The 11684-nt window shown below is 51.7% G+C and overlaps 2 protein-coding genes across 7 annotated transcripts in view; one reads left to right on the top strand and one right to left on the bottom strand.

Moving 5' to 3' along the window:
- The window catches only part of TRAF3IP3 (TRAF3 interacting protein 3), a 15706-nt gene extending 5473 nt beyond the window's left edge, over positions 1 to 10233 (top strand). For 5 of the 6 annotated variants that reach the window (XM_035894859.1, XM_035894860.1, XM_009639434.2 and 2 more), the window contains 13 exons: positions 38 to 95; positions 248 to 272; positions 704 to 733; positions 978 to 1073; positions 4980 to 5051; positions 5339 to 5479; positions 6196 to 6333; positions 6570 to 6705; positions 7477 to 7539; positions 7619 to 7678; positions 8193 to 8344; positions 9535 to 9795; positions 9973 to 10233. In XM_035894859.1, the coding sequence (XP_035750752.1) occupies positions 38 to 95; positions 248 to 272; positions 704 to 733; positions 978 to 1073; positions 4980 to 5051; positions 5339 to 5479; positions 6196 to 6333; positions 6570 to 6705; positions 7477 to 7539; positions 7619 to 7678; positions 8193 to 8344; positions 9535 to 9795; positions 9973 to 10056 (1316 nt within the window). In that variant the 3' untranslated portion in view covers positions 10057 to 10233. The remainder of the gene's footprint in view (positions 1 to 37; positions 96 to 247; positions 273 to 703; positions 734 to 977; positions 1074 to 4979; positions 5052 to 5338; positions 5480 to 6195; positions 6334 to 6569; positions 6706 to 7476; positions 7540 to 7618; positions 7679 to 8192; positions 8345 to 9534; positions 9796 to 9972) is intronic. The other variant, XM_035894861.1, reaches the window with a different exon arrangement.
- A 656-nt stretch (positions 10234 to 10889) lies between these two features.
- On the bottom strand, positions 10890 to 11682 carry CUNH1orf74 (chromosome unknown C1orf74 homolog; the record flags this gene model as incomplete). Its single annotated transcript, XM_009639432.2, has 2 exons — positions 10890 to 11141; positions 11290 to 11682. A coding segment is annotated over one exon (363 nt), but the record flags the coding sequence as incomplete, so codon positions are not given.
- Between the last annotated feature and the right edge of the window lie 2 nt (positions 11683 to 11684).

Genomic DNA, 11684 nt, shown 5'->3' with positions numbered 1-11684 from the left:
GCAAGATCTGTCACATCCTTTTTCTTTGCTTCCACAGGAACCCAGACCCTTACAAATCCAAGCCCAGGAGTGCAAGACTCGAGCCAGCAGACAGAGTAAGCCAGTCGTCCCCTCCCTCCCTGGGCTGGGAATTCGGATGCCCATGGGGCAGCAGGCTCCGACCCCGAGCGGGTGCTGCCCAAAACCCCGAGGGCTGCAGGCCCCCACCGCCACTCACCCCCGTAACACACTCTCTTTTTTATTTCAGTTGTGGAATAGCGGTTTTAAATAAGGTAAGCAAAACACAGATAATAACTAACTACAGCCTTGAACTCCTGCAAAAGAAATGACTTCCTAGCATTTCCAGCCAGGACGCTGGTGCTAAATTGCAATAGCTTCAAAAACGATGACACGGCTCCTGTAGGAGAGAAGGGTGCTTCTGTCCCATGGGGGCTATGGTTCTCATCCAGTAGCTGCCCTGATCTGTACTCTACACTGCAAAGATGCCCTAACTCCAGTGCTGTAAGTTGCTGCAGAAAATATTTTCACTTCCCTGGAAAAAAAACAAACAAGCCGAGCCCAGCCGGCTTTCCTCCCCCACCCAGGCTCAGGCCATTAACTCCAGTTTTATTTCAAAATATTTGGATTTTGTAGCCAGTTCATAAACTGTTTATAAACTGAAGCAATCCGATTATTTTCTAAACATTGACCCTTTCCCTTTCAGGAAATGGTGCAGCTGTCCAACTACCTGAAGGTAGGCACCGAACACTGCGCGTACCCACCTGGACACGGGGTCTTCAGTCAGTGCAACAGCACTTTTAAAGTTATAATTATTATAAAAATAAAGAGGTGTTACATACCCAATTTTACCGTGGTCAGAAATGCCTACAGGCAAACCACAGAACCCAAAGACCTGTCTGAACCCTCCGAGCAGAGGAAGCCCTGAGCTGGAGGGGGGAGCGGGGGGCCCCGCTGACCGGTTCTCCCCTTCCCCGCAGGAGGCCCTGCACCGCGAGCTGCTGCTCAAGCAGAAGATGGTGATTTTGCAGGAGCTTTTTTCCACGCTGCTGCAAGCATCGGAAAAATCCTGGCAGGTACCAGAGCACTGCACGGGGCGATCTGCGGGGGGGGGGCTTTGCCTCAGCGGGAGCGGGCGCAGAAGCAAGAGCCCCCATGGGTCTCCCCCTTCCTCAGAGCAGAGTCCTGGCTCTGCCTGGCTTCGGTGCTTTACAGGCATGGAGGTGTTGCTGGTTTAAAAGGCGACGCGGTGACCTAGCAGGCACGATGTCAGGCAGAACCGCTCGGCTGCGAGGAGCTCGCCCTGCCTCCTTCCCTGCCATCACCTTTCTTTTCAGGGAGGGCTGAACACGAACTCAGAAGTTAGGGGGCTACTTTGCTTGAAGTTTTCCCCTTTTTGTCCCCCAAAAAGACTGTTACAAAATGCACTTCGCTTTGGGATCAACAGAAGTGCAAACCCCTTTTCCCCTGTAAGGTTTTGGGTTTTTTTTAATACTTGCCTTTCCCACTTTCTAAAATAAAAAGCAAACAGAGCTGTGTAAGCGGGGAAAAAAATGGAATGAACCCAAGCAACCTTCTTCCACCAAATTATCTTTCCTTGTCAAAACAAGTTGTAAATATTTTGAACCAATCTTTTTTTTTTTTAGCCAAAATAAAAAGTTTAGATGTGCCAAACTGGTGCATCCAAGTGCTGGCAAACACCACGTTGGATGGGGAAGAGGCAGGCTGTTTTGTAATCTGGGAACACAACAGCTAAAAACACCACTCAGCAGATGCAGCCTGCCTGCTGAGCCCCCAGCCTGCTCCTCACCAGGACCCCCGGGGACACCCTCTGCCCTGGCTCTTTTGGGGGACATTCTGGGCCCCAAACACAAGGGCACCCAATGCCACGAGGCTCTTGCATGCTTTGCCTTAGGTGCTCTGCTGAATCGCGGCCCTGCATCAAACTATTTCCCCACAGCTCAAAAATCCTCTGGGCAGCACTGAACCAGGGCCCATTATTTATTTTTTTTTGCTATCAGGAGGTGAAATTAAGGTGATGCATTTTATGCGACCTGTGAAGTGTTTTAGACAGGATTATTAAATACTCACATTTACAGTTCATTGTGCCATTAAAAAAAAAATGGTTTGAAAGTTCTGTTGGGGCAGAAGAGCGAGCGATTGGGTGAGATGGTATTAAAAAACTTGCGTTAGAGGTGCTGCGGTTAGAAGCTTCCGCCCTCGCTTGCTGCTTCAAGTACGAGCAGGAAAAAACAGCCTGGCACTCTCTGCAGGAAGCAGCCATGAAACCTCCAGTTAGAAAGAGGTGGGTGCCCTTTGCTTCTCGCTATCTCGGCTACCGAGGAGCGGCTTTGCTGCTGCCGCTCGCGTTCAGCCTTTCATCGGACTAAAAATTAACTCGCCGCTGGCATCAGAGCCAGCGGGGCAAGCGATGCAGTGCTGCCTGCTTGGAGGGGTGGCCCCGGGAGGTACCAACAGGTCCCCTACAGTAACCCTGTGCCGTGGGAACGGGCAGTTGGGCACCCATTTCCAGGCCCATGTGAGATGCCAAATGCTTTCTGCGGAAGCTTTTTAATCCTTTCCAGCATTTTGGGTTTCAAAAGAAAGGCGATTGCACACACGCGAGTGATCTGGCAGCGACTCGTGAAGCAGCCAGAGTAATTTTTGAGGTGCTGCTCATGTTCGTGGGTGCTTCTGGTTTGACAGAGCAAGCAAATGCTTTGCAAGAGGATGGGGTGTAGTTAAACTGAAGGGATGAAGTCTTTGGTTCCTTCCCCCTCCCACGATTTTACTTCCACGTTGAAGAGACCTTCCTACCACCGCTCTGGGCCTTAAATACCCCATCCGTTGTAAAACTCACTTTGTCGATTCAAAAATGCTGCCCGATAAAGGAAGCTCAGTAAATCTCAGTTATAACTAAGAGTAATTACTTCTGAGCTGTTCTCTTCTTAAAGAAGAAAATGACTACTTTAATACACTTTCTTCCCTTCCCCACCTCTGAAGTTGAGCCTGACTTTTGGAAGCACCTCGCAGCTCTGCAGAGTTTAAGCTCTTTGCCATTTCCTACTACCTTAGGGACCCATTTTCCTAGCATGGCCATCGTGTTTGGGCAAACTGGAAGCCTTCCAGAAACAGCTGGTTTAAAGCAACAATAAGAAGCGCTATTTAAAAGTACTAAGGGAAGGATTATCAGCAAATCCACCCATCACAGGACAAGCGAGACGCTACCGCTGGCAGCCAAAAACAGTTTAACACACTCATATGGCACTGGGTGACAGCGGTAGAGAAACGCAGAAGGGAGTTTGAGAAAGGTTTTGGAGCTGCCTATGCAGATAACCTCAGACTCCCTGAAAACGAGGGCTACAGAGGATTCAAATCCAGTATTTGCAAGAGCGGGCGTATTTGGAAGGCATTAGCCCCAATCCTTTCCCCCACCTGGCTTTCAGGAGGGGTCTCTGGGCTCTCAGCAAGGTGCAGCGCAGGGCTCCCCGGGTGGTGCTCAGCGTCACCGGAGATGCTGCAGAAGGGAGGAAAAGCCACCACCACCACCACCCGATCATGGGGGCTACAGGGTTGTTTTTTTTTGGTTGTTGTTTTGCTTAGTTGTGGAGGGGGTTTGGGTTGGTTGGTTTGGGGTATTGTTTGGGGTTGGGTTTTTGTTTTTTGTTTTTTTTAAAGCAGCCCCTTTCATTTACATATCCTTCAACCCAAGGGCTTGACCAAGACATGCCCACATAACTTTTCTGGTCTGAAGCATAATTTTTTATGCCCCCCCATACATGTGCACATACTCACCCCTCACTGCCATGCCGTTCTGGGAACGGCCCTACCAGACAGCTTCTTCCATTCAGAGAAATCTTTATATTCCGTGTTCTTTTGCCAATTTATAAGCCGCATCTCCAGGAATGGAGTTTGCCAGCACATTTCTGCTCTCAAGCGTAGGACGGGCCCTGTGCGCTGTTGCCTCACACTTCGCGCCATCATTTACATCCGTGCACAACGGCCGTAACGCCACCACCCTCCAAAGTGAGCCTTTGCAGGTAGTGGGATAAAATAAACTGCAGAGGGAAACTAGGTGTAATATCTTGCATATAAAAAAGCTTTTCAAAGTTCTACCCGTTTTCTAAGAGGATAGAGCCATTAGCACTTCATACCAACAACTGACCTGTTTATTCTTTGGGTCTGTAAACTTACTTTTGTCCAAACTTAAACAGTGCTAAGACGCCAGCACATCTGGCTTTGCTTAGGTCTAACAGCTATTCCTGTAACATGAAGGAGTTTCTTTTTCAGATGCTTGGCTTCAAACAGCGATAAGCAGAGAGGATACTGGCATTCTCGGTATTGGTAGCAGAGAAACAGCCTACGTGAACACTTTGCTAGAAATTTTATCTGAATTTGCATGCAGTCTGGTTTCACAAACCCCAAGAAGCCTGACCAACACTGAGGGGAGTTTATAACAAGGAAAATCAGTTATCACTGTTGCCATCTATCCCCCCACATAGCTGCGGGATGTTGCAACACAGACCCAGCCTTTTCCCTAAGGGGACCAGCAAGACCAGACCTGGGCACCAGCCGGAGCTTTAGGCAAGGAGCATCGCAGGGAGGAACCACCAGCCAGGGAGCAGGGCTGTACGTGGGGACAGGCGGCAATGCCTCTGCCAGACCCATCCAGACCAACCCAAAAACCCCCTTGCTCTTGACTTCTCCTCTCACTGCAGGAACCTGCACTCAGTAACCAGTGGAATTTCCTCAGGAGAATTTTTCAGTGTGTGAAAGTCTTACTGCCCCCATATCCCATTTATATGGAGATCATGAAGGGCTTATTTGAACTCCGAGTGCTGAAAAGACTTTGACCAGATTTAGCCACAATATTATAGATTAAGAAAAGGGAAAAAGTGAATCCAAACACAAGCAAACAAAATATCGGGGGCATATGGTGTAGTTCATGACTCCACACATCAGTTCAACTGTTTTTTCCCCAGGGTCAGTTGAACGAAGATAAACTGAAGGGTAAACTGAGGGCACTTGAAAATCAGCTGCAGGCCTGCACCCAGGTAATGTCCGGCTGCTGAGGAACAAGGGGGGAGGGGGGGGTGTGGGTGTGAAGAAAAGTGTGAGAACAGAATACCAAACCGTGCAGTTAGGTCAGGTCTCAGTTTCTAGAGCAATCTGATTAGATATGGATCTGAAAATCATTTTTTCCTCTTTGCTGAAGCAACAAGGCTTCACAGCAAATTAGCAGTAGCGTTTACACACTCTGGATTTGCTAATACTCAGGTTTAGCAAGGTTAGGAATATGCCAGATAAGACCCTTCAAGCACTTGAATTCTTCCTTTAAAAGAGTTACTCAAAGGAGTGTGTGAAGAAGATCCTGATAGAGATGGAGGACCAGAAGCAGACCTACGAGCAGAAGGCAAAAGAGGCTCTTCAGAAGATGCTGGAGGACAAGCTCCAAACAGAGCAGCAGCTGCAAAACTCGCAAGTAAGCACCGTGTTTTGCACCGGGCTTGGCTTCGAGCCAGCCCCCCCCCTGTGACAGAGCCCCCACAGTCCACAGAAAGGCAATGGCTAGCTTACCATTAGCAGCAAAGACACAAAAATAGACTTTTTTTTAGCTACTGAGCAAAGTCCAAAGCAGCTTAGTCGCAACCTGTGCTCATCTTGTGAGCCATGCATCAGGTTATTAAAAGCAGCACACAGCTGGGGAAACCTACTGCTGTTTGGCAGTTTTAAATGTAATCCCTTCTCCTCCACCATCCCTTCTTCCCATGCCCTGCTCTGCACGCACAGACCAAGAGGCCACACAGACATCCCGGGCACAAGGTCTCCAGAGCAGCTTTTACTGGAGTTGCTCTTTTATATGAAAATAGATTTTCCCCAAGTGGTAGCAATTTGCTTTGACCCACAGGATAACTGGTATTTTCAGAAAAACAAGTCTTATCCCAGATACTACCAGGCTTCTAAATCCTCCCAGCAGCAGAGGAAATTGGGTTCCACTACAAACCCTCTGCCCATGTTTGCTCCATCCATCGGTTGGCATCGGACCTGCACAGGTTTATAGCAACCCTGGTGCGGGATGCAGCAGCGCTGCCCTCCCCATGCTGATCCGAGCACCCATGGGTGTTGTTCAGGGCAGCCTGGCACGGTCCTGCCGGGTGGTGGTCATAGCCCACCCGGGGGTCCTCATCTCCTCCACAGAGAAGCCTGGCAACAACGAGAGAGGACCTCACCTTCTGGCAAGAGCACTACACCACGGTCAAAGCTGAATTGACCAAGATGACCACAGCGCACACCGAACTCGAGAACAGCTTCCTTGTTTTGCAAAGCGAACTGCAGGTACGTTGGCTGCCCGCAGGAACGGTGTCCTCGGGCGTGTGTGTCTTCCAGTCTGCAAGCAGGGAAGCCCCCCCCCCCGGTTGAGATCGCTACACGATAAGCCCCGCTGGATGAGGCACAGTGACCTAGCACTCATCACGACTCATGCAACCTAGCTCTCAGCTGGGGGGCTGCCTTCCCTTGCTGGCCGGCCAGTGCCGGGGCTGGGCTGACGCCGGGGCTCCTCTCGCCCCCAGCGAGCAGACGCACGGAACGAGGAACTCCAGCAGGCCCTGCACAGCTTGCAGAGCGAGCACGCCGCGCTCCGCCAGCGAGCCAGCGCCTTGCGGGAGGACAACGACCTGAAGGCAGAGCACATCAGCGCCATCGAAGGTATCGTGGGCAGGGGAACGGGGTCTGCCCTCCAAATGAATGGAGGATACAAGGAAAACGGTCTTAAAACCCTGGTTCTTAAAGCCAAGCACACACGCGTGCAAAAGGTTCAATGTGCTGCACATCTTGGCTTGCCGAGAGCGCCTCGGGTTCCCAAAGGGCTCCTAAAGTCATTTCTAGATTAAAGGACTTTTAGAAAAGCCATTTCACTTCTCGTATTGAGTTTCAACTATAAAGACACCCCCCCCCCCCAAAAAAAAAAACCCAAACCCAGAGTCCTCAGCTTCGATGGGGACTTGTGAACCCTTGCCAGACCCAAATACAGCAATGCCATCCCACTCAGGTCTCAGGGCATCGCCCATCACCGCCTGAGGTGCTGCTGCCTGGTGGCCAATATGACCAGCATATAAATACGAGCTCATAGTGTCTTAAAGCAGCGGTAGAGGCAGGGAAGCTCACACATACTTCACACGGCTATTCCAAAACACAATTAAGGAAGAGTAAATGGGTGGCAGTTCTATTTTCATAACAGGTCTCACACAAACAGCTTTAAAATAAACCATAAATTAATAGAACGCAAGGCACGCTAGAAAAAGCTGCCAAAACTGAAAGGGCAATTAACAGCTACAAATCACAGCCCTTCAGAGAAGAAATGTCAGTGTAGCCAGCAATCTCCACTCCGCTTGACACACACGGGAAAAGGGAAAGTTGCCGCCCTTGCGTAAGATACAGAGAATTGCATCAACCCTGATTTTCTTATCATCATTTCAGATAAATTGCAAAAAGAACAAAATCAGAAGGTAACGCTGGAGGCAACCATCAGCCATTTGCACAGTAAGTAACACCAAGGAGCGCAAAGCGGGAGACCCGCGCTAGCGCTGGGGGCGGTAACGGCGGCATTTCACCTTTGCAGGCTTCATACAGAACCAGCCCAGCCAGCGGAGGAGCCAGGAGGCGACGGTGCAAAGGAAAGGTCAGCAAACTTTGTAACCTAGCATCCCCTCACTGGAAACGGGAACCTTAGACCTGGCTCTAGGAGAAGTCTACATTGGTTTAGAATAAAGGATTATTTTAAAGCTGCACAAAGCAAGTTACTCTATTTTGCTAGTTATCATTAAGTGTATTTATGATGGCAAAGACTTTTAAAAAATAAATGGATTTCCCTGCAAATTCTACTTCAGTGGCTATGCCATTTTCTCCCCAAGCCCAATACATTCCAGTTCGTAATTGCAACTACAGCTGTACTTGAAAGAGAGCAATAAAAGGCATTTAAGCTCTCCCTCCCTTCCATTTCTGGCAACTGCTTATAAATATTCCTCTAAAGACAATTAATTTGTAGCAAGCCCATGATAACTAACTCAGCTCCCGTGTCCTCTGCTGCGTGCGTAGCACACAAATGTTATCTTTAAACTGTGCTGAGTAAACAAGATCTAAAGCAAACTGAAAGCCTGGACCTGTTTCTCATCAGAAGCCTGACTGTTTTCTAGACCAGGTTTGCAGCACGCAGACCCCACCTCTCACTCCTGCCAAGGAAAGACAAAACGCTCTGTTAGAGCACCCCGAGGAGGAGGCGGGAGAAGAAAGCCTGGAGGATGAGATGCAGAAAAGGACATCCCAGCTCGCGGCAAAGGAGAGTGAGGTGAGGAAGTCACTGAACCCGGGCTGGGACCGAGCTCCCTGCTGGGGTCAGCGCTCAGCGGCAGCACAACACAACGCACCAAAGCTCCTGGAAGTAACTGAGCTCGGTATCTCCTGGAAGGATTACTTCTGCCGAATTTTTATGCTGCTACCGGCCTCACCTAAACCCCAGGTGCAGCATCCACATGCAAGGGCAGGGCACCAGCAGCGGGGCGCCCGGGGCCGTAGCAGCAGAGCCCTCCCCACAAACCCATTTCTGCTCTCAGAGAGTCTCAACAAGTCTCACAGGGAAAAGCCAAAGCCACGCTTTAGGAGCTGAAGCCCTGAGCACAAAGAAGGGAGAGAAGGAAAAAAGGCTTGCAAATAACAGCAAGGGCCTGCTAACAAAAGCAGCGCCCTCGTAACTGGGCTACCAAAAACTTCAAAGCTTTCTGACCTCTTACATGCTCTTTCCCAACTAAAAGACTGTTTCAGGACACAAAACTGGTAGCACAAACCATGCCCTCAGCCAACCAACACCCCCACAGTTCTTACAGCAGCACTTAGATAGCAAGGATTTATTAAAAAAATAAATAAATTTATAACTTACTGTAGCAGAGCTCGGAGCCACTCGGGAGAAGAGCTCATCCTACTGAGCCAGGCTGATAAGCACAGCCCCAACACCAGGCATCACCCAGCAGCACCTGGGGAAGGGTTTTGTAAAGCACAATCACAGCAAATGGGCACAGCTGTGGGGGCCCGGCCGCCCCGGGCGGCTGCCCCCCTGGGCACAGGCAGCCCCCTTCCCCAGCCACCGCCGCACCGCTCACCGGGACGGCAGCGGGGTCTCTCGCCACGTGGCCATTGGGACCAAAGGTGCTGGGCTTTGGGGTTGTGCAGTGCAACCAAGGCACCCGTCCCGTGTGCTCCGTGTCTCTTTTAGGGTTTAAAGGACTCCGTGGTGGCTCTCGCAGTCAGCGAAATGCAGTCTGAATTTCAGAATGAGAGGCAAACCCTGCCGCCAGTTTGCACTCCATGTCTTCTTCCTGACCTGCACATTCCTATGGCCATAAAAATAACCCATTGCTTCTTTCTCCCCTGCGACGTGAAAGACGGCAGCAAAGCCAAGCAGGTCGTGGGAGGGTAACCAGCCAGGCATTGCCTCTCTCACCACACTCCCAGTAACGCTGGGGTCTGCTCTGTCCCCTGTAGGTATATCTGGGCACACGGGTAGCAGAAGTGAACGGCAGTGCCCGGGCACGGGCGAAGCGCTGCAGCCGCTGCGGGAGCCCTGCCACTCTCGGTGCGTACAAGAGCGAGGGGATCCCTCCTGCTAACGGCCCCTCGCTCTGCTTGCAGTGCACGGAGCTGCGCTCGGAGCTGGAGGCCCTGAGCGAGGAGTACCGCTCCTGCCTGACCAGGCTGCGCCAGTGCCGGGACGAGCTCAACCACTTCCAGAGCAAGCAGGCAAAGGTGGGAGGCCTTCCTCGCCCCGACCCCCAGGGCTTTCGGACTGAGGCTGCAGATCGGTCTGGGAAAGATCCCCCCATTTATCTGTGCAGTGCGGAAAGACGAATGGCATGTGTGCTAGAGATGAGATGAGTTCCTTCTCCCCGCCAATTTCCCAGTAACGCTTGCTTCTCCTTGCAGAGACGGCACAGTCACTGGGTCCCTCTCCTGGTGACAGTGATAGCAATGGCCATAGCCACCTTCCTCGCAAGCTACAGACTGTGAAGGACCTTCTCCATGACCCATCCCACTGCAAGAACTGACTTCTGCTTCACCAACAGCAACGCGCCCTCGCCACAGCGCGCCGTCCGCTGTTTTGTACGCGCCTGTTTGGTTCGTGTCCTGAGCTGGTCTCATTCCAAACTCCTGTGGCTCCAATAAACACTGGGAGATGACACCTTCCCTTGGCCGCTCTGGTTATTCTGTGTCACGTTGCTCGGTCCCCATGGCACTGAGGGACAAAGCCGCTCCAGCCACCACTCCCGGGGCTCACGTGGGGCGGGAGGGACGGGGCAGCAGGGACAAGACATCCCGCGCCCTCAGGATCCAGCCTCCCTGGCTTTCATGCCCAGCGGTAAAGAGGACTACAAAATTCTCTTCACTATTGCTGCCCTAAATGGGAGGTATTCGACCCTGGACCATCTCTACCAATACCTGACAAAGAAACCCAGCTCAGGGCAGCTTTTTAGCACAGTCCCCTCGTACTCCCCCTGTGCACTGCCTGTCCTGAGCAATTTTCTTCCCTCCCACCCACTGGGCCCAGTCCTGCCCACCGCTCTTTCAGCCTGTCTTGCGGCCAAGCGTCCCCACAGCCACGTCCGCTTCCCTTTCACTGTCAGCACCACATTAATTCCACAGAGCCAGCGGGCTTAAGCCCCTTCTGGAGCTACGCTGTGCAGGTTTTACAGCAGCACTTGCCCCTCATTCAAGCGCAGCCTCAGCTACCAGGCGGTGCATGACACCACGTTGCACAAGTAGTAAATAAGATACGGAGCCTACAATTAACTTCACAAATTCAAAATACCATGGTGGTTAAATTTTTTATTAATACTCAGCTGTTTGCAGCAAATAAATATACCCTGACTTTACAGGGCACAGTCCGGATGGCGGCTGCAGAGCAGCTGTGAGCACGTACATCCACGTGCTGGTCTTCTGGGACCTACACGTATTTGATCCGCAACCGGCCTACGATGTTGGGGGCCTGCGATCGTCAAAACTCAGCCTTTGGTGCTCTTGGGCCTCTTGAGAGCCTTGGGGGGCTGCCACATACAGGAACCGCACCTCTCGCCTCAGTCCCTGATACAAGGGAGGTTGTGGAGTCTCCTTCTCTGGAGATATTCAAAGCCCGCCTGGATGAAGTCCTGTGTAGCATGCTCTAGGTGAGCCTGCTTTAGCAGGGGGGTTGGACTAGATGATCTCCTGAGGTCCCTTCCAACCCTTACGATTCTGTGATTCTGTGTAAAAGCCGAAAAGTCTTGAGTTTGTGCTTTACAAGGCAACCGCTGGAAGAGACACCACCTCGCTCAAAATGCGGAGATCGACAAAGTCATTCTGCACCCTGAAGGCCTCCTTCAGCTCATCGCGCCAGGCGTCCAGCACATCCATCAGCTCCGCGCAGAGGCTCTCCGGGATGCTGAAGGAGTAGATCTGGACCCTGAAACCGTCCTTTATCCAGGGGCAGGAGGCCCAGACCGTGAACACCCTCAGCGGCGTCAGCGCCAGGCAGTTCTCGGCGCCCTCCTCCATGGAGAAGGCGTACGCCGCCGGGTAGCCCAGCAGCACCCCGACGATGGTGCAGAGGTTCCAGCCCGCGGGGACAACCTCGCTGGAGGACACGGGGCCGGCGGCGGTGG

The sequence above is a fragment of the Egretta garzetta genome, unplaced genomic scaffold (genome assembly GCF_000687185.1).
Source record: "Egretta garzetta isolate BGI_Z169 unplaced genomic scaffold, ASM68718v1 scaffold245, whole genome shotgun sequence".
NCBI lineage: Eukaryota > Metazoa > Chordata > Aves > Pelecaniformes > Ardeidae > Egretta > Egretta garzetta.
This window is presented reverse-complemented; position numbering and strand designations above follow the sequence as displayed.